General features: G+C 36.6%; 1 protein-coding gene across 3 annotated transcripts in view; it reads right to left on the minus strand.

Moving 5' to 3' along the window:
* The window catches only part of WNK3 (WNK lysine deficient protein kinase 3), a 186412-nt gene that overhangs the window by 26807 nt on the left and 131618 nt on the right, over positions 1-27987 (minus strand). For 2 of the 3 annotated variants that reach the window (XM_070462813.1, XM_070462812.1), the window contains exons 11-21: positions 25994-26058; positions 21411-21558; positions 20659-20775; positions 19062-19217; positions 18929-18980; positions 17122-17262; positions 15631-16559; positions 10605-10836; positions 10075-10205; positions 8720-9336; positions 6247-6458 (exon numbers count right to left, since the gene is read on the minus strand). In XM_070462813.1, coding sequence (XP_070318914.1) covers positions 6247-6458; positions 8720-9336; positions 10075-10205; positions 10605-10836; positions 15631-16559; positions 17122-17262; positions 18929-18980; positions 19062-19217; positions 20659-20775; positions 21411-21558; positions 25994-26058 — 2800 coding nt within the window. The remainder of the gene's footprint in view (positions 1-6246; positions 6459-8719; positions 9337-10074; positions 10206-10604; positions 10837-15630; positions 16560-17121; positions 17263-18928; positions 18981-19061; positions 19218-20658; positions 20776-21410; positions 21559-25993; positions 26059-27987) is intronic. The other variant, XM_070462814.1, reaches the window with a different exon arrangement.

Genomic DNA, 27987 nt, shown 5'->3' on the forward strand with positions numbered 1-27987 from the left:
GATAGAGTTCTCAAAAACCACAATCAATCAAAACTCACCCAATAGGAAATTTATCACTACTGCATAATCCTGTAACTACTATTCAAGAATTTGCATAATCCTATAACTACTATTCAAGAGTTTGAATTTGCAATTATAAATGTCCAAAAAATAAGTCTTCTGGGCCCACGTGGTTTCACCTGAAAATTTGCGTCTACAAGCAATAAATGCTGGAGAGGGTGTGGAGAAAAGTGAACCCTCTTACACTGTTGGTGGGAATGCAAACTAGTACAGCCACTATGGAGAACAGTGTGGAGATTCTTTAAAAAACTGGAAATAGAACTGCCATATGACCCAGCAATCCCACTCCTGGGCATACACACCGAGGAAACCAGATCTGAAAGAGACACGTGCACCCCAATGTTCATTGCAGCACTGTTTATCATAGCCAGGACATGGAAGCAACCTAGATGCCCATCAGCAGACGAATGGATAAGGAAGCTGTGGTACATATACACTATGGAATATTACTCAGCCATTAAAAAGAATTCATTTGAATCAGTTCTAATGAGATGGATGAAACTGGAGCCCATTATACAGAGTGAAGTAAGCCAGAAAGATAAAGACCAATACAGTATACTAACGCATATATATGGAATTTAAAAAGATGGTAACAATAACCCTATATGCAAAACAGAAAAAGAGACACAGATGTACAGAACAGACTTTTAGACTCTGTGGGAGAAGGTGAGGGTGGGATGTTCAGAGAGAACAGCATTGAAACAAGTATACTATCAAGGGTGAAACAGATCACCAACCCAGACTGGATGCATGAGACAAGGGCTGGTGCACTGGGAAGACCCAGAGGGATGGGATGGAGAGGGAGGCGGGAGGGGGGATCGGGATGGGGAACACATGTAAATCCATGGCTGATTCATGTCAATGTATGGCAAAAACCACTACAATATTGTAATTAGCCTCCAACTAATAAAAATAAATGGAAAAAAGAAAAAAAATTAAAAAGAAACGATAATTCAACACAAACTTTTTCAGAAAATAGAAGAAGAGGGAGGAGAAGGCCTTCTAAAATAAGGACCTAGGTGAAGTTACTCTTAAGACAATGAAAATGTGGGCAAACAAAACCAACCATTTCAGAACTCTGAGAATTACCCAAAGATAAAAAACAAAATAAAACTAATTTACCCAGGACAAACTACTGAAGTCTGTCACACTTTAAACTGTGGCAGTTCCTATCCCCGCTTTCTCCTCAGCTCAGTGTTGCGGTAGCCAAAACCCAGCACTGCAACAATGGAGAAAGAACTCTTTTGAGCTCTCTTCTAAGCAACTGTGGAGCTTGAGAAGACTCGAGAGTCGCTTGGACTGCAAGGAGATCAAACCAGTCAGTCCTAAAGGAAATCAACCCTGAATATTCATTGGAAGGACTGATGCTGAAGCTCCAATACTTTGGCCACCTGATGCAAAGAGCTGACTCACTGGAAAAGACCCTGATGCTGGGAAAGACTGAAGGCAAAAGGAGAAGGGGGTGGCAGAGGATGAGATGGTTAGACAGCATCACTGACTCAATGGACATGAGTTTGAGCAAACTCCAGGAGATAGTGGAGGACAGAGGAGCCTGGCATGCTGCAGTCCATGGGGTCACAAAGAGTCAGACAAGACTTAGTGACTGAACAACAATAACAACAAAAGCACCATCCCTAGAGCAAAATCAATATTTGTCCAACAACAATTTGTCCAACAAATCTCTGTTCTTAGTGAGGTGGATATTTGATTTCATTCAGAGTTCAGTTCAGTCCTGCCAGGCATAGGTATGGGGGGTGGGAAGAGGTAGGGAGCTACCTCCAGGGCATTGCTGAAACAATAGGAAAGTGCTTGGCAACAACTCAGATGCTTAAGGCTATGATTTCAGTTGGGGCAAATAAGAGCCTGATCTACAACTTAAAAAGAATGTTAGATAGCTCAGATGCTAAAGAATCTGCCTGCAATGCAGGAAACTCTGGTTTGATTTCTGTATTGAGAAGATCCCCTGGAGAAGGGATAGGCTACCCTCTCCAGTAATTTTGGGCTTCCCTTGTGATTTAGCTCGTAGAGTCAGCCTGCAATGCAGGAGACCTGGGTTCGATCCCTGGGTTGGGAAGATCCCCTGGAGAAGGGAAAGGCTACCCACTCCAGTATTCTGGCCTAGAGAATTCCATAGACTGTATAGTCCATGGGGTTGCAAAGAGTTGGACACAACTGAGTGACTTTCACTTTTCAGGACAACTAGATGACCATAGGAAACTCTGAAAACCTCTGTCATATCCCCAGGAATGTAAACATCTGCCAGGACAGGAAAGACCTGAAAAAGGAAAAGGGACGAGTCACTTTAATTCTGACTGAACTTGAGTTCCTAGGCAAGCTAGAAGTAAACTGCAAATATGCCTTGCTAACTGAAGCCTGAAGGTGTGCCTTCTCACAGAAATTTCCTTGACAACAACCAGACAAGGCATTTAATAAAATCTTCGCTGCAATGCAGGAGACCTGAGTTTAATCCCTGGTTGGGGAAGATCCCCTTGAGAAGGGAATGGCTACCCACTCCAGTATTTTTGCCTGCAGAATTCCATGGGTTAGAGGAGGCTGGTGGGCTACAGTCCATGGGGTCAAAGAGTCAGGCATGACTGAGTGACTAACACTTTCACTTCCTTTCTGACCAATTACTTGCTCACCACTAAATGTACTGGCCCAGGTGCGAACACCAGTATACCAGGCTTTAAAAATTTTTTAGAAATTTTCTAGCTAGCAAATAACTCAAGGAATACAGAATTAGGGAAGGAAATCACTAAACAAATACACAGCAACAAGAAAATATAACCAGAATAACAAACAAACAGAATACAGCAACAACAACAAACTGTGGTGAGGAAGTGGGTAGAAGAATCTGGTACAAGAGCTATTACAATCTACAACATCCAGTTTTCATCACAAAATTAACAGAAATGCAAAGAAATAGGAATGTATATCACATACACTAAGAAGGAAAAAAGAGTGAAAAAAAAAATCCTGAAAGAGGCTTACATTTTGGATGTTGTAGACAAAGCCTTTAAAATCAGCTATTATAGCTGTATTCAAATTTAAGGAAACTCTGCCTAAAAAATTAAAGTATGATAACAGTGTCTCACACCAAATAGAGAATATAAATAAAGAGACAGAAATTAGTTTTTTTTTAAAATAGAAATTCTGGAGTTGAAAAGTATAAAAACTGAAATACATTCACTAGAGGGGCTCAATAACAGATTTGAGTGAGCAAAAGAAAGAATCAGCCAAGAAGAAGATCACATAATACAGAAATCCACTCCGAGAGAAAGAAAGAATGAAACAAAATGAAGAAAACCTTGAAGACCTGTGGAATACCATCAAGCATTACAAAATATGCATAATGGAAGTTCCAAAAGGTGAACAGAAAGGGGCAGAAAAAATATCAATGAGACTCATACCTACGCATATCATAATTCAACTGATAAAGTCAGTGTTATATAGTATGGATCTCATTGAGTTTATTCTAGAAAAAACTTTTAAAAGAGCAAACTAGAGCCTGTAGAAAGAAGGAAATAATAAAGATTATAAGGGACATAAAGAAAAGAAAAATAATAAAGAAAGGCAGTGAAACTAAAAGTTGCTTTTTTAAAATATCAACAAAATTGACAATCCTTTTACTAGACTGACCAAGGGAAAACAAAAGAAAGAAAAGATTCAAAGTACTAAAATAAAAAATAAAAGAGGGGAAATCACTGCAAATCTTACAGAAATAAAAAGGATTTTAAGAGAATTCTGTGAAAAATCATATGACAACAAATTTGGTAATTTGGATGAAAGGGCCTGATTTCTACAAAATCACAAAGATTGACTCATGGAAAGAGAAAAATCTTAATAGACCTATCACAAGGAAGGAGACTGAATTGATATTTCTAACATACAAAACCAAGGTCCAGATGGCTTTATTGTTTAATTCTACCACACAATTAAGAAAAAATTAACACTAATTCTTTATAAATCCTTCTTAAAAAACAGGATACAAAAAATGCCAAAAGTCTGAAATAGGCACTAAACCAAAGAGGATATATGAATAGCAAATAAGCATAAGGGAAAAAATGTCTAATATCACAAATCATCAGGGAAATGAAAATTAAAACCACCATATAATACTACCACACACCTATTATGTTAAAATTAAGAATACCAGTAATATGATATGCTGAGAGCATCCAGAGAAAACAGGTTTCATACATTACTGATGGGAATGGAAAATGATGCAGCTGCTTAGGAAAACAGTTTTGAAGTTTCTTAAAAATTTAAAATGTACATATATATGACCGAGCAATTTTACTTCTGAGTATTTTATCCAAGTGATCTGGAAAGCTGCACATGAATATTTACAGCAGCTTTATTTGTAAAACCCAACACTGAAACAATCCTAATATCTCTCAACAGGTAAATAGATAAACAAGCTGTGGTACATCATACCATGTCATGCCATGGAATATTACTGAGACACAAAAAAGCAACAAGCTATTAAAACACAAAATAACTTAAACAATAGCAAAGACATGTTCTGAGTCAAAAAAAAGCAATCTCAAAAGGCATGTTTTTTTACCATGAGATCCCATGGTTGATTAGAAAGATGTGGTGTAGTGCAAGTGCCTGACAATTAGTTTTTTTTTTATTGTAATATAAGTAAGTGCCTGGCATTAAGCTTTTGATTGCTGAGGTATGTATTTCAAAGTGACTCAGTGGTAAAGAATCTGCCTGCCAGTGCAGAAGACATAAGAGATGCAGGTTCAATTCCTGGATTGGGAAGATTCCCTGGAGAAGGAAATGGCAACCCACTCCAGTATTCTTGCCTGGGAAATCCCATGGACAGAGGAGCCTGGCAGGCTACAGTCCACGGGGTCTCAAAAGAGTTGGACATGACTCAGCGACTAAACAATACATTTCAAACAAATCTATCTCAAATAAACACACTGCCAGCTACACAACTAGATAAAGAGCCAGGCCACCCCACCCATGAAGCTGCCCTTTTAGAAAGTCCTGGCTGACCTAGATAAGTGATCATTTGAGTGATCCTGCTTTTCCCTCCCTGTGCTTTAACTCCCACTTTCTTTTTAAATTCACCTATAAGGAGTGAACTTGAAAAACCCTAGGTACCCCACCCTTAACCCAAATAAATGAAGAACCCCAGGTCTGCTAGTGTTTGCTCTTGCTCTCTAGTGTGTGCTCCTGTTTCCCATATCCCGACCAAACCTTTCATTATGTGGCCCCACAAAATGTGTACCCCCCACAACCTGTGAATAATAAACCTTGTTTTTTCAAAGTTCCCCAGCCTTTTCTAGCTTCTAAGGGCTGCCTGCATTCCTTGGTTTGTGATGATTTTCTGCCACCTTCAAAGCCAGTAATGCTGAATTCTCTCTGACACTGCTTCCTTTTTCACATCTTTTCTCTGACCCTTTCTTTTGCCTCTTCTACTTCAGAGGAAACTTGTGATTACACTGGGCCCACTCAGATAATCCAGGATATCTATTTTAAAATGTTGATTACCATCTTTAATTCCATCCACAACCTCAGTTACCCTCTGCCATACAACTGAACATAATCATAGGCTGCAAGAATTTGTACATGGACATCTTTGGGGGAGAATCATTATTCTGCCTACCACAAATTCTTTTCAGATCTCATACATACCCTTATAGTTCACCCTTAATCCTCACCTTGACTATACACATGGAACCAAGAAGTCTGATGTGATCAACTTGTTTATTAGTTAAGCAGAGACTGATCCTGTCTTTTTACAAATTCAAAGACATACATTTTTTCTAATATTCTCATAATAAATAAAGATCTCTTACATCAGATAGAACATGACTTTACTTTCAAGATTATCTTTGTTAGCAACAAACTCCTAAACAAATTCCAAATGCTAGACCAGCGGTTCCCATTGACTACCAACATTTCAAAAACTGTTTTGGGGATCGAAATTGGGCTTCCAGGTATTTGTTTTCCAAATGAAAACAACACTCATCTGCTCTCCAAAATCTATCACCTATTCTTATCATTATTTCATAAAAGAACATTCGGCACCAAAAAGAAAAAATGTCAGAAAAATGTGTACTTCTTTAAATAATCTTAGCTTAATAAAAAATAAGTTTATTAGTGTTCTTTTTCTAATCTTGCTGATCTTTGACCAGGATTTTAAAATCACTTATAAGACTGATTTACCTGTAGCAATTGTGCCACTGTCCACACGTGTCAAGGACTGGGGACGGCTTCGAAGTTTGCTTTTTAAAGATCTTGGTCTACGTGGTGATGCAGGTGATACAGGAGCTTCTGATGATTGGACTTTGCTCTCTTTAATTGCTCGAAGGCGTTCATAGAGCTCCTGTAGCTCCTTATTCTGCTGGGTTTGAAGATTTACCACCTCCTGAATATGTCTGAAGAAAAATCATGCAGAAAGCACTTTAAAGGCACAGGCGCCATATAGATGAGCCAAGGAACTCTACCAGTACAAGTAAAGTTTAACAAGGGATTTAGATTAAGAATGTGGAAATACAGAATATTCTCACAAAATTAAGATGATCAGTGTCTTCCTAAAGTGCAACATTAAACTAATCAGACACAAAGAAAAAGCTCAATAAATTGACAAGGACAAATTTATAAAACCTCAATATAGTAAAAGATAATTTAAAAAATTAAAGTTCCATAGTACTGATAATATTAACATGATTATATGTTGTAAGTGTAAACAGGAAAAAATTTTGCAACATAGTAAAAGGTTAATATTCAGAACGTATAAATATCTGCCAAAAATCAATGACTGCTGCTGCTGCTGCTGCTAAGTCACGTCAGTCAGTGTCCGACTCTGTGTGACCCCATAGACGGCAGCCCACCAGGCTCCCCTGTCCCTGGGATTCTCCAGGCAAGAATACTGAAGTGGGTTGCCACTTCCTTCTCCAACGCATGAAAGTGAAAAGTGAAAGTGAAGTCGCTCAGTCGTGTCCGACTCTTAGTGACCCCATGGACTGCAGCCTACCAGGCTCCTCTGCCCATGGGATTCTCCAGGCAAGAGTACTGGAGTGGGTTGCCATTGCCTACTCTGGCCAATGCAGCGTATGGGGGGGGGGGGCGGTCAATCTCTGGGTAGGGAAGATGCCCTTTAGAAGGAGATAGCAACCCACTCCAGTATTCTTGCCTGGAAAACTTCATGGACAGGTGAGCCTGGCAGGCTACAGTTCATGGGGTTACAAACAGTTAGACTGTGCACACATACACACAAATAAACTTTAAATGGCTATATGCTATCCTAATGCATGGAATAGAGATTATTTGTGCAAACATGAAGAGGAGACAATGTTAAGCCAAAAAATACAGAATAACATGTATATTATGATCCTACTTTTATAAACTTAAAAACTATATATTTGTAAATGCATAGAAAAATGACGGGCAAGTTATATACCAGTGGTTTCCTATGAGAAATGAGGTTAGAGCATGAGAAACAGACTGTTTTGTGTGCATTTTTACTGATGTGATATTATGATTTATAATTTAAAAAGATGTTATTTGATCTTGGTCCCTATTCCTGGTACACTGCTCCTAAAACCCTTGTAATTTTCTAAATGATAAGAGTGATGGGAGAATCTTTTGTTACAATGTTTGTTCTTTTGTCCTCAAATACCTCCAGTTCCTGAAATATTTCCAGAGTGATACAGGAGTGTCTCATTATTCAAAACAAACCCCTTTAAATCACAAAGTGACTTCTGGATAACCCCTAAGGATGGGTACCTCTAAAAGAGAGAAAAGAGGCTGGAGGTTGAATTAATTACCAATGGCCAATGATTTACTCAATCATGCCTACATAATGAAGTTTCCATAAAAATCTGTGAATTACAGGGATTCTGAGAGCTTCTAGGTTGATGAAGGCATGGAGGTGCTGGATAGTGGCACTCCTGAAAGGCCATGAAGTTCCTTGCCCCTTCTATACCTTGCCATCTGGCTGTTCTTGAGTTGCTTTCTTTTATAATAAACCAATAATCTAGTAAGAAAACTGTTTTCCTGAGTTCTATAAGCCATTCTAGCAAGGTAATCAAACCTGAGGAGAGGTTTGTGGGAACCTGTGGTTCCAGGTTGGTCAGAAGCATAGGTAACACTATTTGGACTTGTGATGGGCATCTGAAGGGGGCAGTCTTGTGGGACTGAGCCCTTAGCCTCTGGGATCTGATGCTGTCTTTGTAGTTTTCAATCATAAATTTTTTTGAATCATTAAAATGTCACCAGGTCTTCTCTGGTAGCTCAGCTGGTAAAGAATCCACCTGCAATGCAAGAGACCCTGGTTTGATTCCTGGGTCAGGAGAGAGATCCCCTGGAGAAGGGATAGGCTACCCACTCCCAGGCTTCCCTGATGGCTCAGATGGTAAAGAATCCGCCTACAATGCGGGAGACCTGGGTTTGATCCCTAGGTTGGGAAGATTCCCTGGAGGAGGGCATGGCAACCCACTCCAATATTCTTGCCTGGAGAATCTCCATAGACAGAGGAGCCTAGCAGGCTACAGTCCATGGGGTCTCAAAGAGCAGGACACGACTGAGTGACTAATCACACAGCACAAAATGTCACCAATCTCAATTAGCTACCAGTCAAATAGTTCTATAAAACCCAAAGCAATCAGATTCGTGACAAGAGAGAAACAGTTCTTACTTTTCTCGTAATCTTTGAAGCTCCACCTTTAAGTCCTCATCCTCTATTTCTGACTCATCATCACTGCTCATTGGGGAAGACGGTGAATAGAAGTGTGAGCTCTGTGTTTGAACACAGGCTTTTTCTTCACAGAGTGGTAAGCACTTTTCTCTCTCTGGACCAGTCTTCACCACTGATTTCCCTCTGTCAGGAAGAGCAGCTGAAAATTCACTATTAGAGCTAGGCTGTTTCCTAGCAGAAAGTAATTCTCTCTCTTTAAGCAGTTCAGATCCAGACTGCATGCTACTTCCTGTGGCCAAATTTTCTTCCAATTCCTTTTCTGTAGTAATCGACGATGTATCAGTCTCACAAGCTATACTAAAAGATGAAAAGTTGTCAGTTTGTTTGGAAATTCTTGGATCTTTGAAGGTTTCGTGAAGAGCTTGTAACTTCTGAGAAGAAAGTGAAGTTTGTGGATTGTTGGTGACAGGTTCCATTTCTATCAATTGAGACTTTGCTGTTTCAGTAAAGGCTAAAGCTTCTTCAGTAGACTGACTTGTCACTTTATTGAATGCTGGTATGAGTTCTATTCCAAAAGATGTCACTTCCACTGACTCCTGCTGGGGAACTGTAATCACCTGAAATACAAAAAGGCAGAGATGGCTGGATCTGCCTAACCAAAGAGTAAACCCACAAAGAAATTCAATATGATATATGGCACAGACAACTGGATGGTCTTCTGTGATGTACACACATTGATAATACCAAAACTTCAAAATCCCATTTAGGACTTCCCCAGTGGTCCAGTGGTTAAGACTCCGCACTTTCACTGCAAGGGCCACAGGTCTGACCCCTAGTCAGGGAAATTCTGCATGTCACATGGAGCAATCAAAGAAAAAAAAAAGTTTAAAAAAGCCCATTTATTCTTGCCATATTCAAAGCTTGTCAGTTGGGCCCTTTGTAAATTCAGTTGGCTACATACTGCTTAAATAAAATTCTGCAATTAAAACATTCCATAGGTGCACATACAACTAACACCATTTTGTAAACCATCTATACTTCAATAAAAAATTAAAAATATTTTAATTGCAAAGACTCTAAAGGACATGAAATTAGATTTATAAAAAAGATGACCCAACCACCCACCGAAAAATAATGATACAGATCTATACTCTATTCCAGTTACTAAAATCCTCATTTCTTTAGAGTCACCTTTAGTAGATGGCTACAGAAGGTGAGAAGATGCATATAAAGGTGAAAAATTAAATATGCTAACAATCTAAATTTAAAATAATTACCATCTACAGACCTAGATCTTCAATGCTGTCACCTTTCATAATGCCCCTGTAGAAAATGATTCTACCAAAGACACAAACCTGAAACCGACCCCGCTGAAATGATCCACTCATTGCTTTACATTTACTCAAAGACCTAGTATCAGTTGTGGACTCTCCTGTCAGATGAATGGGGTCAGGAACAACTGCTGATCTCGTATCTTCTGTTTCCACTGCAAGTTTTGTCAAATTGTAAGCAGAAAGGAGAAAATGGTTTGTTAATATTACATTTGTTTACGTTACCAGAAATGAAGAAAACTAGAAAAAGCTTAACTCCTGCTAGACAATTAAAAAAGTGTTAATGTAATAAGCAACACTGTAGAAGCCCCTACCTCTAAATCAGACATTTCAAGATTTATCCTGAGACTTAGTATCTATATGAAATGAATACTTTAAAACTGAATTAGTTACAAAAAGAAAAATAAAATGGAAATGACATTAATGGGACATGTTACATACATGGGCTATATGGAAAAGGTGGCAAGATTTGTGTATGAATAACAACAGAAAGAAACAGAAGTAAATGAAAAATGATGTTACCTAGTCTATGTCCCTGACTGTAAGCACACTACCTTGACGGACTTTTGATCTCTTGAAAAAGCTGGTTGACTGCCGTAGCCTGTATGCCCAGCTTTTTAATTTGCGAGTCCAGGATTTCTTGCTAATAGGATTTTTGAGACTAGGACAAGTAAAGCTTAGGCCAAAATATCCACCTCCTGTCTGCAGATGAATGGCTCCACCGCTTGACACAGCAGCAGGATAGGCCTCTGGATCTCCTGGAAGTGAAGCATCTGGGGACATCTCCTAATGGAGACAAAAAGAGGAAAACCAAAATGGTAATAATTTACATGAGGTAGAGCAGTTGTTTATACCATTGGAGTTTCTTGTATGGACCAATCAGCAATTAAAAACAGAAAGCTATGTATATTTCTATTAATAGTACTATGTCAGACTAAACCTGAAGTATTGAACTTACAGGAATTAAGCCTTCTTTTTCTTTAAAAATATTATTTAGACTTCAGATAAATAAAATTGCAAAATATTTCCACCCTAGAATATTTTTTATCATAGCAACTTTGAAAACTGAAAATTAAAATCTGAAGTAAATAACCTTCATTGCACCAATTTACTAAAAAAAAAAAAAGGTTAATTAAACCTTATGATCTTAAAATGGAAATTTTCATCTATGCTTATATTACTTAAGACAGTTAAAGATGCCTGACACACATGATAAACAGAAAATCAAGATATCTAGGCATTTAGATTTACAGAAATATATTACCAAATCAAATTTATTACATTATGTAATCACACAGAAATTTAATTTAAAATGGATCTCAAAATTATTTCAAATTCAAACTGTAAATATTGTTAACATCAGGCCACAGCTGACTATAAAATCACACTTCCCTCTTCTTGTATTCCCATTTCCCCCCCCCAAATAAGAATTAACTGCTGTATTCTGAGTACTTTAAAAATAAATTCCTTACAATAACTCATAGAAAAAATTAATATACACAGCCAGAAATACTTTGGGAAACCTGAGAATGGCCCCTACAAACTTAGAAAATTAAAAGAGTATTGAAAAGCTCAAAGGATAGGATTTAGCATTTGTCTGAAGGAAGATCGCCTGATCGTCGCTCAGTTGTACCCGACTCTTTTGGACCCCATGGACTGTAGCCTGCCAGGCTCCTCCATCCATGGGATTGTCCAGGCAAGAATACTGAAGTGGGTTGCCCCTTCCTTCTCCAAGATAGCCTAAAAGCAGCATGAAGTAAACTGCAGTTTGGGATAAGCATTTTTAATACTTAGAGTCAATAGTCATTAAAAGTAAAATTCTGAACAATGAGTTTTTATTTTCCAAAGTCCTATTTTGGACTAGCAATACTACTTTCATAAAGAGAAAAAAAAACTCTCAATAATATTACAATTTAGAAAGTGTTACATCAGTCCCACTGAAATTACAGAAAAGATTTTTATTAAGTAATAATTGGATCAAGATGATAAATACAAGTTCTAGCTTCTCTTATCAACCCAAAGCTATAAGTGCAACAGGAAAATCATATATAGACACATGCATATAAGATTAAAGGAGGAAAAAGTAGCCTCCTTTAGTCTGCATAATGACATATGCAAGAACTGTTTAAAAATGCAGTCAACTCAGGTGTGAGATATGGGCAGCAGGAGAGAGTGCCCTGACAACCAAAAGGATGAGTAATTGGATAGAATGCTTACAAAGCTACATACAATTTGTCTCCTATCTGTCACTTCAACATCATCTTGTAACACCCTACTACTTACTGACCTTTTGGTTCCTAAAACAGGTCTCTACCTGTGAATATCACCATCACAAACAAATCCTTCCGTGACCACCCTATCTAAAGTAATTCCTTAGTCATCCTATCGTAGCCCTTTTTGTTTTTTAAGGATTTATTTTCCCCCACTAGAGTGTGAGTTCCACAAAAAACAGACATCTTGACTCATTCACTGCTCAGTAGATATCCACTGAATGGAAAAGTGAACTGGTTGGGGTACCAAAGAAGGAACAGCCAGACAGTTCTGCACCTTCCTACCTCACCTCCACAACAAAGAAAAGACATCAGCGGTATCTGCTCCCAAATAAGAGTGGCAAGAAGAAAATATTTGTGGCCAAGAAAAATATTGGCAATATAGGGAGGAGATAAGATCTAGGAGTAAGGGGAAGCCCTGCTACTTTTGAAGACTAGCTATTAGACCTCCCTCTAGGCAGCATCAGAGACAAGTTGCAATAACCAGTGCCAGGAAGCATGTCCCAGGTTTTCCTCATAATTACTAGAGTAAGACCATAGTAATTATACATAGTACTTACAAACAGACAAAGAGGGAATCTCATGGGGGAAAAAGAAAAACCGAGTACACATTAAAGAATCACCAACACTTTTGGGAAATCAGTACTTTAAGAAAACACTAAACTCAACAAACAGAATAGCCAAGGAAATAGCATTAATAACACAGAATAAGGCTTTAATATCTTCAAAGACATCTGTGAATATACTACATCCATAAGAAAAAGAAATTATTAGAAATTAAAAATATGATCTCATATAAAAAATAGCTGAATAGGAGATTATAAACTGCTTATAAATAGAGAAATTCTCCCAGTACAAAAAGCAAAAGGACAACGAGATGGAAAACATGAAATAAAAAGTTAAATGAATAAGAAAAAAAGGAAATGAAGAAATAAAACTGTCTATTCACAGATGATACGATCTTATACATTACATAGAATATCCACCAAAAGCTATTACAGCTAATAAACAAAGCAAAGTAGAAGGATATAACATCAACAATCAAAAAAATCAATTGTATTTCTATATGCTACCAATGAAAAATCAGAAAAGGAAATTTAACAAAAACCACTGCAATGATGTAAAGTAATTAGCCTCCAACTAATAAAAATAAATGGAAAAAAAAAAAAAACAAGAAAAAACTACTGTACATTTCCTCTTTGTATACATATATGCCTTCGTATTAGATATGTGAAAATAAATCTTTCCCTGGACTCCCTAAAAAAAAGAAAAAAGAAAAGGAAATTTTAAAAAGCAATTTCATTTATAATAACAATAAAAAGAATAAAATAACAAACAGTGCTGGAACAACTAGATAATCACATGCAGAAAAATGAAGCTGGATCTTTATCTCACACCATATACAAAAATTAACTCAAAATGATGCTACTATCTATATTTAACTAAGTGTAAAACAAAATAAAGACATTTTTGGACATTTAAAAAAATCAAATTGCTAATCCATGCAACATATTTAAAAATATTATTTATAGAAGCATTTGAGGAGGAAAACAAAACAGAATTCTAGGACACCAGAAACAGTGGCAGGTAATAAGTTTGATCTAGATGTAGCAACTAGACATTTGAAACAAATAAAAGAATCCATTTGACTTTGACACTTGGAAGATTTTCTTTTGAGCAACAGAGCTTAAATGATAGAGAATTACATTTCATTTTTTATGGTTCTAATCACATTACATGATCATCAGATAACACATATAATACGTTATTTACTGATTTTCAATTCTTCCAATCAACCTACAGACAAGGCATGCTGCTTCTGCTGCTGCTAAGTCGCTTCAGTCGTATCCGACTCTGTGCGACCCCATAGATGGCAGCCCACCAGGCTTCCCCGTCCCTGGGATTCTCCAGGCAAGAACACTGGAGTGGGTTGCCATTTCCTTCTCCAACAGACAAGACATAACCAACTATTAAAAAATGTAGATGTTATAAACTTTGCTAATGCTAAAATGTAATTTAAGTAATAAAAAATGGGAGGTGTATAGGGAAAAAAATAGAGGAAAGAGAAAATATAATTTCTCCATCATTCAGAGAAATGAGTCAGATTTTATTGTATGAAATTGCTAACTCCAAAAATCAGTAAGTATATTATTTACAAGCAATGACCACAAGAACTAAAACCAGGAACTTAAATGTTTGGGGAATGGGAGTGTCAACACAACAATTTAATTTCCTAACCTCCTGAATTTTTGTGTTTACAAATTAACTGAATAACTTTAAATTACTAGTTTACAAAAAAAATAAGTAAGTTATTTTTATTCAGTGGGATGTTATGCTGTTAGCTGAGGTAAAACTATGTATTCTAACATGGATAGATGTCTGTAAGTGGGGAAAAAGAGTGCAGAACAGCACATGTATATAAGGAAGTATATGTATATAAATATATAGTATATATCTGTATCTTTGCAAATAGATATACATATAAAAAAGTGCTATATAAATATTTGTATGTTAGTTAAAACCATATCTGGGAAGATTTATTAACAGCTGTGTCTATAGGTTTGGAAATGGGGTGGATTTTACTTTATATACATGCATATATTACTTAAATAATAATAAAAGAGATACAGTGATAAATATTTTTAAATATGTCTATGATATACTATAAAATAAAAAATTAAGTTGTAGACCAATATGTTTATAGCACAATCCTATTTTATTGAATAAAAAGTTATAGGTTTTTAACCAGATCTGTATAAGCTTAAGTCAAGAAGGATAAGTACCATATAGTGGATAAGCACCAGACAGTGGTTATCCCTATGAGCTGATGGAACAGAAAAGAGAAGTTAAATTCTTACATAAATTTAAAAAAAAAGTCAGGGGATTATGGGGGATTTTAATTTTCTTTTAAAGAATTTTTTCAGATAAATAAAAAACCCACAAACAAGATTAAATTGAAACCATAATATTTTAAAAAAGAAACTGATAATAGGTATTTTTAAGTGGAAATCTAAAAGCAAGTTCTTCCTGCCCCCTAAAACAATCTATCAGTCCTGTTCTGTCATTAATATAAACATAAACATTGCTCACAAGTTCCTAGCTAATTCAACAGAGGGGTCTCTCACCAAAGATAGTTCTACTGCCTCTATTGAGAAGTTTTAGACCCCTGCATCCTAACCCATGGCCTTTTAAACAACTGTGACCTCAGAATCTTATGACATAGATAATTTCATTTCAAAGGGCAGAACTTTAAAAAAGAAGGCATTTCTTTTAAAAGCATAAGGAATTGGTTAGAAAGAATGATACTTACATGTAAACATAATTCGCTGGGTATAGAAGTTATCACATTCAGGTCCCTTTTGAACACTGATATGTTAGCAGGCTGATTCACAGCCACATTGGACAGAATCTTAGAGCCTGTCTGTCGAAAATTAGGGGACTGTGCAGGACTATCTTGAATTCCACAGTGACTGGTGCCTATGACTTCTGGCACTGGACATGAGAGTACATCTTCAGCAGAGGAAGAAAATGGAGAGTCTATGCTTTGGGTATCCTTCTGACTCTCAGGGTAGATGCTAGGTATGTTATGCTCCTGATAGAGCAAATTTCTTAATTTTTCATCCAGAGTTTTAATTCGGTTGTCTGCAAATTCCATTTTTGGAGGTCTTTCCCCATCTGATTCCAGGACAGTAGAGGATAGAAGGCTGGTTGGTTCAAGGCCGGGATTCTGAGTGGGAACAACCATCTTAGGAGAACTTGCTTCCATGTTCACTGCAGTTTCTCCTTCTTGGGAAATAAATTCTGCATCTGTAGTTGGCTGCTGCACTAGTAAGGACTGAGGCTTTTGATCAGATATAAATGCTGGGGCTGTAAGACAGTTAGCAGCAATCTGAGTTGACTCGCCAGAAGCTGCCTGACTGGCAGCTTGGTGACCTGGATAAACAGGTAGAAATATGCCTGCTTCGTTGGTGAGTCCCTCACATTCAAGTGGAACTGCACAAACTGAAGTAGCAGTATGATTGGAACTACTAGCAACTGGTGCCATTATCTGCCTGTCTTCTTCGACTTGATAAAGTATAGCTGGCTGCTTAGTTTCTACACTGGCATATTCAGAAATCTTACCATCAACTACATCCTTATGTTGTGATGTGGAGGTGAAAAGTACACGCTGGCATGGATTACTTTCTAGAGTAAGCAGTGTGTCCTGTGATATTTCCTTATTACTTATGTTTCTTGGACCTGGAATAATAACAAAGAATGGCTAAGCATGTATTGGTTAAGTACAAAGCACAGACTAGTCCAAACTCAAAAGGGACAAGGAGGAACAAAGGGGCAAATCAGAACCAGTGTGAAACTACTCTTGTAAATAAGAATCAAAATACACAGAATTCAACCTGACAAGGAGAAAAAACCTTTTCTTTTTTTCATAAATAATAAAATTTAAATGGCTTAAATTATATTCTAATACTAACATCTTCAAAAATGCTTATGGAAATTCTCATAAGCATAAAATACCCATGTTGTTGTTCAGTTGCTAGTCGTGTCTGACTCTTTGCAACCCCATGGACTGCAGCATGCCAGACTTCCCTGTCCTTCACTATCTCCCAGAGTTTGCTCAAATTCATGTCCACTGAGTTGGTGATACTATCTAACCATCTCATCCTCTGCTGCCCCTTCTCCTTTTGCCTTCAATCTTTCCCAGCATCAGGGTCTTTTACATGAAAACAACTTAAAGATACGGTATATATTTTGCATCGCCATCTTCCAGGTCTGGATAAAGGTGCAGACAACAAACACTTACTAGAAAGTAGGTTTAACCCAGGAACTGTAGGCATGTACTGCTGAAGAGAAGGAGAAGATTGAGCCTCACGGTTTCTTATTGTCTGATTTATACAAAAGCGCCATCGACCAACTGGGGATGACTGAGGAGGAGCAGATTCATCTGTAGAAAGAATTGGCAAAAATTAATATGCTAAGCAATTGTTAATATGTCTAACTTGTTAACTAAGAAACTCAGGTTAAAACAACAAATTGTCTTTTATCTCCATTTCCAACAGCACGAGTTAGCCTAGTAACTTATAAGACCAGACCTCCCAAACCCGACTGACAGATACTCTAAAAAACTAAGCGCGAGATAGCTTTAGAGAAGGATTTTGGATTCTTCAGAAACAAACATTGCATCAGTAGTGATTAAAAGCAGGACACTTCTTTTTGGAAAAAAATGAAAAGCATTATTTCCATTAAAACCTACACCTTTGTTAACCCTATATGCAAAACAGAAAAAGAGACTCAGATGTATAGAACAGACTTGTGGACTCTGTGGGAGAAGGCGAGGGTGGGATGTTTCAAGAGAACAGCATCAAAACACGTATATTATCTAGGGTGAAACAGATCACCAGCCCAGGTTGGATGCATGAGACAAGTGCTCGGGCCTGGTGCACTGGGAAGACCCAGAGGGATGGGGTGGAGAGGGAGGTGGGAGGGGGGACCGGGATGGGGAATACATGTAAATCCATGGCTAATTCATTTCAATGTATGACAAAAACCACTGCAATGTTGTAAAATAATTAGCCTCCAACTAATAAAAATAAATGGAAAAAATAAATAAATAAAAACCTACACCTTTCTTCTGTATCTTGATTATGGTGCTTACACATATCTATTAAGAAGACTAAAATTTACAGAACTCTACACCAAAAGAAAAAAAGCAAATTTTACTTTATAACAACTTAAAAAACAAAGTAATATAAGCCCCTACATCTGTATTCCTACTTTGTTAACTTATTCAAATAAGTAATTCTCTTAAACTTTACCCTACTTTGCCAGTTAGAAATCTACTCAAACTCCTACTAATAAGAAAATGAAGACAGAGGAGAAAACCCTGGCATCCTAAAACAATCTAACTTTCAGAATAATGGTATCTGGTTCCATAATTCCCACACCACCTGTTGTTTGTTCATGCTATTATAATTCCTTCAGAGGTCTTCATTTGGCTATGGCTCTTCTCCCTCACAGATACTCTAAATATACCTATGATCAGAGTTGAAAAGAATGGAGAAAAAAGGTTGTGAGAAAATAGAAGACCTCATTTTTAGTCCATGGACATTTATCTGGTATCTGATTTACAAAACTTATTAGTAATCAGAGCAGGTAGAAGCATATCATTTGTGGAATGAAATCAAGAAACGAATGCTACTGATATTAAACATGAGGCAAACTCAGAACACAGTGATTTTAGTTAAGAAAGTCACTGTCCATCTCATATCAGGAGAAAAATAAAACTTGCCAGTTAAGTTCAAACATTAAAGCTGTTAAACGTCATCAGTAATTTGACAGCTTTTCTGGTAACATACCATGCAACAACTCAGAAATAAATTAATCAGGTAAAGAACCAATACTTAGAGGAAATTTGGAGAAGAGTTTTACTTCTCACTTTTTTTACTTCTCATTTCTGAGCTATAAAGTCATTTCAAAGTGTGGGGAAACCTATATCAACAATTTATCGAATTCCTTTATTGGCTAATATCCTTCCCAAGGTGTGTAAATTAAAAGTTTCCAAATGTCTTGCTTCAAAAGCCAAATGGTAAATTTTTGTTAAATATACTTACTGCTGGTTTGACTGGAGGCAGAATTTATCTGTACTTGTTCAGATGATCCTGTCTGAATTAAAAATAAATAGATAAATAAAGAAGTTCCTGATATATATTCAAGAAGACCTATTTGCTAAGCAACTGCTCTTACTTGGCTACTGCTGGGTTCCACAGTAACAGAGTCAACTCCAACAGCTCTTTCTGTAGCAGAGTGAACATGAAGGATCTCCTGGGCTTGACCTACAATAGCCCTCAATTCTTCCACAAATTTTTCTTTTTCACTTTCCAGGACAAAGTTATCTTCAACCTATCCAAAAGGAAAAGTAAGTCTATTCAAAAGAATGTATTTACTTTCTTTGAAATTATAATATGGTGACTACCATAAAGAAAAATTAATTGGTATTTAGATCCGATTGCCACAACAGAATTAAGAAAGACTAGCAATAAAATCGGAGGAGGCAATGGCACCTCCACTCCAGTACTCTTGCCTGGAAAATCCCATGGATGGAGGAGCCTGGTGGGCTGCAGTCCATGGGGTCGCTAAGAGTCGGACATGACTGAGCGACTTCACTTTCACTTTTCATTTTCATGCATTGGAGAAGGAAATGGCAACCCACTCCAGTGTTCTTGCCTGAAGAATCCCAGGGACGGGGGAGCCTGGTGGGCTGCCGTCTATGGGGTCGTACAGAGTCGGACACGACTGAAGCGACTTAGCAGCAGCAGCAGCAGCAATAAAATGCCAGACAACACATTAAATTATTCTTTCTATTTGAATTGAGATCACCAACATTTGTCAGATTGGTACTACTTACCTACCAGAAGCCAGCATTTTTAAAAAAATTTTGGCATTCTATAAATTAATTGCCATTTGAATAACATAACTGAGGCAATGTTTACATTTAAAACTAGGATGTCCAAACCCAAAAGCTTTTAAATCAAAAATTACAAAATGAAACATCTCTAAAGATGATAAAGTATGGCTCCGAGACAGTTCAGAAAAAAACTAAGTTGAATAAGAGACAGAATTCACAAAATTATTAACATTTTCAAATGTTGAATTCTGCTTGACCAGGAATATATATTCAAAGAAAACTGGCAGAAACGAAAGTATTATGTACTCTTCCTGCCACCCTAGCCCATTCCCCTAAAAAAAGAGGGGAATACTAACTTAAGCCTAACAATTCAAAGAAAATACAAAAACTAAATGAAATGATGAACATTACTTGAACACCTATATGTAAGATGTTATAACTGTATAAACTATTAATGCTTAGGCCTCCTCCCCCCAAATTCTAATTTAATTAGGGACGCAGGCAACAGAACTGTTTTTGTCTTAGGGTTTTTTTGGCCACACCATGAGGTTTGCAGGATCTTAGTTCCTGGAACAGGGACTGAACCCGGGCAACTGCAGTGAAAGCTCCAAGTCCTAACCACTGGACCTCTAAGGAATTCCCCAAAGGACTGTTTTTTAAAAGCTCTTCTGTTGATTTTGACATGCAGCTAGAGTTAAGAACCACTGGCCTAGCTCCTCTGTTAATGAAACTCCCTCATATTTTACACATAAATATACTGACACCAGAGGGGGTATAGTGACTTACTTTTGATCATAAACAATTTAGCTCTTTACGAATTTTAAAAAGTAGCAGTACCCTAAGAAAATATGTCTCTGAGTAATTGAAGGGGGAGAATTAAAGGGGAAAAAGACACATAATGATGAAGGGAAAATAATTTGTCTTTTCTGTACTTACCATATAGTCTACAATATCCTCTGGTGCATCACCATCAACATCAAACTTGAAGGTGACCATCTTATTATTGTGTGTCTCCAGTTGACACTCCACCATGTTGTCTCCAGAGGTTGAAACCTGGGCACAAACATTTTACTAGTTTAAGAGTCAGTCATTGCCTTCTCTTTGCAAATGGTACAGGAAATATTTCAATGAGCTCACATAAAATATATGAAAAAATGGTCTAAAATATTGAGAATCTAAAAAGATTCTACTTTTCCCTTGGTGAAATGCTGTCTAAATAACTACTGTATGACAAATCTAAGGCTCAAATTATTCAGCAAAAAAATCAGGAAAGAAAAGGAACACAACTTTTATAAAAATACAAAAAGAGTTACAATAGTCCCTATAACTATCTGCAATGCAAAGATCTAAATCTGGCTAATCATTTTCAAAATTCTCCTAATCCCACAAATTGACCTTTAAGCAAAAGAAAATTCACTGATAATAGAAATGTAAATTGGACCAACCTTTCTGGACAACAATCTAGAAATATGTATTGAGAAATTTTAAAAATCTTCACACTCTGATCAATAATTCTACTTCTAAGAATCTATCATAAGGAAATAATCAGCACAAATACAAAGATTTGTGCTCAAGGGTGTCTGCTGAAGAATTTCATACTCTATACTCACTGCCACAGCAACATCGCCCCTCCCTGACTCCCCAGAACTCAACATGCACTCTTAACCAAATCATATTTACACACTGACCTGAAGAACAGTAAGCTGAAATTTAGTTCCCTTGTCTGACCGAGGACAGGAAGCTCTTCTCTGTTTGATCCGATCTTGTTTGCCATTTCCACTTGGGTTATCAGGGGTATTTGTGTTTTCTTTCACAGGTCCCACATCATGATTCAAACTATTATTTAAAAAAGCAAAAACAAAAGCAATTCCAATTCAATTTCTCAGAGAAGACATTATTCTATGATTCTCAAAGTCCAATATTTAACCCAAATCAGATTGATAACATCTGAAATCCCTGTGTGGATAGAATCATTCCATTTTGATGGCAAAATTCTAAGAAAAACCCTCGATTATAAAATAATAATGAGTTTAAATAAAATATATAAGTAGTACAATATCTCTCAAAAAGTTATGATTGTAAAACTTTGCAAATATACTAAATGCCATTGAATTGTACACTTTAAATGGATGAAAATTTAATGGTATGTAAATTAAATCTCAATGAAGCTGTTTTTAAAAGTTATGAAACATTGCGATTACTTTGTATGTATTAGGCAAACATCTCACAGTAGTGGGAGTGAAAGAAAAACACTGCTAGTGATGGACCTCTGTGGAACCTGTTATCAGTGGATGTTCTTGACCAATTTTATTTTGTTTGTTTAGGTTTTTTTTTAATTAATATGTTCAAATAAAATTCTAAAAACCAATTCTAACTCAAAATAATATGCCTGTTCATGTAACAAAATCAACAGAGGATAGACGAGGTGTGGAAGACAGGAGAGTGCAGGAAACAGAACAAGAAATGAAAATGAGATAAAGAAAAGGAATATTATTCAGCTATAAAAGGAATTCTTGAAAAAAATCTACTCCTGATCACTGACTATACTAAAGCCTTTGACTGTGTGGATCACAACAAACTGTGGAAAATTCTTCAAGAGATGGGAATCCCAGACCACCTTACCTACCTCCTGAGAAACCTGTATGTAGGTCAAGAAGCAACAGTTAGAACCGGACATGGAACAACAGACTGGTTCCAAATGGGAAAGGAGTACAACAAAGCTGTATATTGTCATCCTGCTTATTTAACTTATATGCAGAGTACATCATGCGAAATGAAGTACAAGCTGGAATCAAGACTGCCGGGAGAAATATCAACAACCTCAGATATGCAGATGATACCACCCTAATGGCAGAAAGTAAAGAGGAACTAAAGAGCCTCTTGATGAAGTTGAAAGAGGAGAGTGAAAAAGCTGGCTTAAAACTCAACATTCAAAAAACAAAGATCATGGCATCTGGTCCCATCACTTCATGGCAAATAGATGGGGAAAAAATGGAAACAGTGACAGACTTTATTTTTTGGGGCTCCAAAATCACTGCAGATGGTGACTGCAGCCATGAAATTAAAAGACACTTGCTCCTTGGAAGAAAAGCTATGACAAACCTAGACAGTGTATTAAAAAGCAGAGACATCACTTTGCCAACAAAGGTCCATATAGTCCAAAAGCTATGGTTTTTCCAGTAGTCATGTATGGATGTGAGAGTTGGACCATAAAGAAGGCTGAGTGCCAAAGAACTGATGCTTTCGAATTGTGGTGCTGGAGAAGACTCTTGAGAGTCCCTTGGACAGCAAGGAAATCAAACCAATCAATCTTAAAGGAAATCAGTCCTGAATATTCCCTGGAAGGATTGATATTGAAGCTGAAGCTCCAATACTTTGGCCACTTGATGTGAAGAGCCGACTCACTGGAAAAGACCCTGATGCTGGGAAAGATTGAGGCAGGAGGAGAAGGGGGTGACAGGATGAGATGGTTGGATGGCATCACTGACTCAATGGACATGAGTTTGAGCAAACTCTGAGAGATAGTGAAGGACAGGGAAGCCTGGCATGCTGCAGTCCATGGGGTTGCAGAGTCAGACATGACTTAGTAACTGAACAACAACATAAAAAGAATAAAATCTTGCCATTTGTAACAACATACATATAAGTTGAGGGCATTATGCTAAGTGAAATAAGTCAGAAAGAGAAATACAAATACGATATGATCTTTTTGTGTAATCTAAAAATAGAAAAAAACAACCAAGCAAAAAATTCCCCAGGCTCAAAGATACAGAGGATAGATTGCTGGGTGCCAGAGGGAGTGGCGGGAAGGTAGAGAGTGGGTGAAATGGGTGAAGGGAGTCAAAATGTACAAACTATTAATACCAGTTATAAAATAATTAAATCATGGGGATATAATGTACATCATGGCAATGATAGTTAATAATACTGTACTGCATATTTCAAAGTTTCTTAGAGTAGATTTTTAAAGTTCTCATCATAAGAAAAAAATTTTTATTAACTATATATGGTGATGAATATTTAAACTAGACTTATTGTGATCATTTCAAAATACATAAAAATAGTAAATCATTACATTGTTCATCTGAAACTAACATAAGGGTGTACATCAGGTTTACCTCAATAGAAAGAAAGAAAGAAACAAAGGAGGAGGGAGGGAGTGAGGGAGGAGGGAAGAAGAAAAAATACACCACAATTTTGGTTAAAAAAACTGAATGAATAATGTGAAAATGATTCAACATGATTAATTCTAACTAGCTATATTTTGCAGGTTCAAGTCAATATGATTATGACAGGGCAGACTTTCAGTTGATCTGTATCAAAGGTATTTTTCAGCTTTTTCCTTAATAAATTTGAATATATTTCAATAAATACATTTGAAACTTAAATGAGGTCTGTAAGCACCAGATATTTTTTAAATTGATTTTTAGGTTAAGTCCTTTCTCCTAAAGAACTACTCATGAAGTATCTGTATAAAGATATATAAGAAAAGACAAAAATAACCCCTAATATTTTTTCTATGTCCCTGTGAAAAAGAATTTTCATAACTACAAGTGGAGAAGGAAGATTCAATAATACTACTCTTAGTTCTTTAATAGACAAAGAAATAGCAGTAACATAATATCTTAAGAGGATAAAAGGGATATAATTTTAGTCAATGCAGCTGTATCATTCACTTTACAAAGTTATCTTAAAACACTAGTTTAGGGTTTGGAAAAGATGGCAGAAATTATACCCCTAAGTATAACTATAAAATCTGGAAATAATACAGTAGAGTATCACAGGAGGGCACTGAAGAGTGAAAAGATGAAGGCAGACTGGCTAGGGACTCCCAAGACTTGAAGAAAAATATAGCAGCTAAGCATCTCCTGGTTACCCACTCAGTGACAGAAAGCAGTCCAGGTTCAGCGTCTCTTGGCCAAAGGCAAAGGTAGCTGAAGCACAGTGGTCTCCTAAGCCCCAACTCAGCAACAGAAGGTAGTTAAAGTGGACCCTTTCCTCCCTTGGTGACGCTGGTGGGAATTCTACCAGTACCATGTGGTCTGGAGGGATAGCCTAGGGCAGGGGGCCTAGGGCACTGCTCTCCAACCCCTTGGTTCAGCAGTGGGCCCCAGTGATATATGAACCAAAGCAGACCAGAATAGTACTACAGGGACTCTGAAAACTAAATTGGCATTTAAACTATAGTCCACAAAAGTATTGATAGATGAGTACCTTGGCACCTAAACACAGTGACTCCCTGCTAAAATAGAGGATTTAAACAGGATCCAGAATATCCTAACATAATGTCCGAAATGTCCAGGATACAAATGAAAATTCTTTGTCATACGCGAAACCAGGAAAATCACAACTTGAATGTGAAAAGTCAATCAAGAGATGCCAAGACCAGGATTAATCAGGATGAATCATAACTACCTGACAAGGATTTTAAAGCAGCCATTATCAAATTGTTTCAAACATCAATTACAAATACTCCTGAAACAAATGAAAAGTCAGAAAATCTCATAACAGAATGTATTAAGGAAGAAACAAATGAAAATTATAAAAGGAATATAATCATAGAAATAAACGATTCATTCTGCACAATAGAAGAATGAATACGACAAAGGAAAGAATCAATATCAGTGAATTTGAACACAGAACAAATGAATTAAGCCAATATGAACAAGATAGGGGCTTCCCAGGTAGCACAGCTGGTAAACAATCTGCCTGCAATGTAAGAGACCCCAGTTTGATTCCTGGGTCAGAAAGTTATTACCAAATCAAAATACAATTATATATATACAATATATAAAATTCTCTGGTTTTTTAAGAATATAATTATATTATTATATCTGGTTGTAAATTATTTATTTAGATTAGCTGGAAGTGTAAATTACATTATTTCCTTTTTTAAATTCTTACAATCTTTTCTTAAGAACAGAATATGAAGAGAATTCCCTGGTGGTCCAGTGGTTCGGACTCTGGCACTCTCACTGCCAAGGGCTTAGATTCGAACCCTGGTCAGGGAACAAAGATCCCGCATGCCAAAAAAAAACAAACAAACCCAGACTATTATAATAATGTGAACAAGAAAATGGTCAATAATATCACAATCCATATGATGCTTATTAACATAAAAAAGTAAGAATAATATCTACTATTTTTACTGAACATACACACAAATACTAGAACACAGAAGCTTCTGTAGTCAGGAGACTAAGCACCTAAAGAAGGCAAATACTTCAACATGCCCTCATTGCATTCATGGTATTAATTTGAAGATACTCACCTTCGAACTAAGTCTGGTTTTAGAAGAGTCGCTTGTTGTTCAGCTCCAACTGCTTGGGATACAGGCTGTAAACAGCACAGAAATAAAACTTATTTTAACAGCAAACTTCAAGTTGAAGGTACAATTTTCTATTATTGCAGAAAACATGTCTGTTACATTTCATATTTTGGTTACCACACAAACCAGGTAGAATGTCTACATTACTGAATGTCTATATCAATCCTATTGATGTTACTACCAGATAAAGAAAAACAAAATGCAGCAGTATTGATATTCACCAAGACTTTTTCATAAAAAAGATAGTGCTGTTTCATATACTTTTGTTTGTTATCTTTCAATGGCTTCCAGTCTTAATTGTAAAACTACTAATGAGTTGCTATCACTCCAGAAACAGATAAATCAGTGATTCAATGTTTAACATGTTATATGGTCTCTCTCTCTCTCTCTTGTTTTCTCTTCACTTAACTACTGCCAACAATCCCTTTGAGGTGTTAGTATCCAACAGCTGCAATACTGGCTTCTAGGAAAAAGTTTAAGCCCTTTACAAATGCAAGTTTCAACTCTGCTGGAAAACAATTTTAAACATTTATCTAATCCATCCAATGTATTGCCACTGGTGACAGCAGACTGACTCTAAAATGCAAATCTATCAAAATCAATCACTTACCTACGTAGTTCAAATTATCTAATGATGGCACCTCATCTTCTATAAGGTTAAGTCCCTTTGGATGACAAATAAAGTCCTTAATGAACTGGTCCCTGCCTCATTCTCTAGTTCTCCTCCCCTTGAAGAGACACCAAACTCTAGCTCCTGTGAATGAGTCGAGCTTTTCCATATCTGGTGACTCTACTTATATTCCTTCATCTCCCTGGATTATTTATAACAAATATTATAATCATTACCATGTTAAGAAAATAGCATTCTTTGGTGATTTTTCCCATTTTATTGCTTTTATGTTACTACTTACATTGTATAATTAAAAACTTTCAAAGGATAGCAAATACTAAGTGTACAGAAAAATAGGCATTTTCATAAACCACTGGGATTTATGGGATTGTAAACTGGTTAGACCTTTCTGAAGAGTAATTCAACAATTAAATTATCCAAGTTTTAAAAATGTCTAGCAATTTCATTTCTAAAAATTTAACCCAAGGAAATAATCAAAACTGTATGTGAGTCACTCAGCTGTGTCTGACTCTTTGCAACCCCAAAGACGACAGCCTGGCCAGGCTCCTCTGTCCATGGAATTCTCCAGGCAAGAATACTGGAGTGGGTTGCCATTTCCTTCTTCAGGGGATCTTCCTGACTCAGGGATTGAACCTGAGTCTCCTGTACTGCAGGCAGATTCTTTACAATGTGAGCCACCAGGGAAACCCTATTGATAAATACTCTTCCTATAAAAGGACCAAACTTAAAGAAATGCCATAACTGAATATAAGCACATGAGAATATCAAATGTGCTGACTTGAAAAAAATGTATTCCATCTTGTTAATTATTCTACTGATTTTAAGATGTGTTCTGTAAACCAAGATATGAAACCAAATTAACAAAGTTCAAGTTTCTTCTTTCACTTTCAGCTGACGACAAAGAATTATATTGGAATGGAAAAGCAGAACTGCTTCAAATGCACAAAAGTTAGCTACTACTCAAAGAAACACTGATTTTAACCCAATATTGTACAATATTTTATTTTTTAACAAAAATATTTACGTGAGGCTTATAGCAATATACTGTCATGTAGGTACTCACTAAGAAGGCTGAATCCGATAAACTGTAAATTTGACAATATCTTACAATACATCCTATTAATCTGAGTAATTTGGGGGAAAAAAGAAGATATAAAAGCATCCCATTGTATATAATTCCATATTTTTCCACAGAGTTTATAGAAACACAGAAGCAAAACAGTTGTAAATAATTTTAATTCTAACCTTAACATTAGAATCTGCAACATGTAAAAATTTTGGTCATATATTGCTAGGTACTGCCAAA

This window comes from Odocoileus virginianus, unplaced genomic scaffold (genome assembly GCF_023699985.2).
Source record: "Odocoileus virginianus isolate 20LAN1187 ecotype Illinois unplaced genomic scaffold, Ovbor_1.2 Unplaced_Scaffold_14, whole genome shotgun sequence".
In the NCBI taxonomy this organism is placed as follows: domain Eukaryota; kingdom Metazoa; phylum Chordata; class Mammalia; order Artiodactyla; family Cervidae; genus Odocoileus; species Odocoileus virginianus.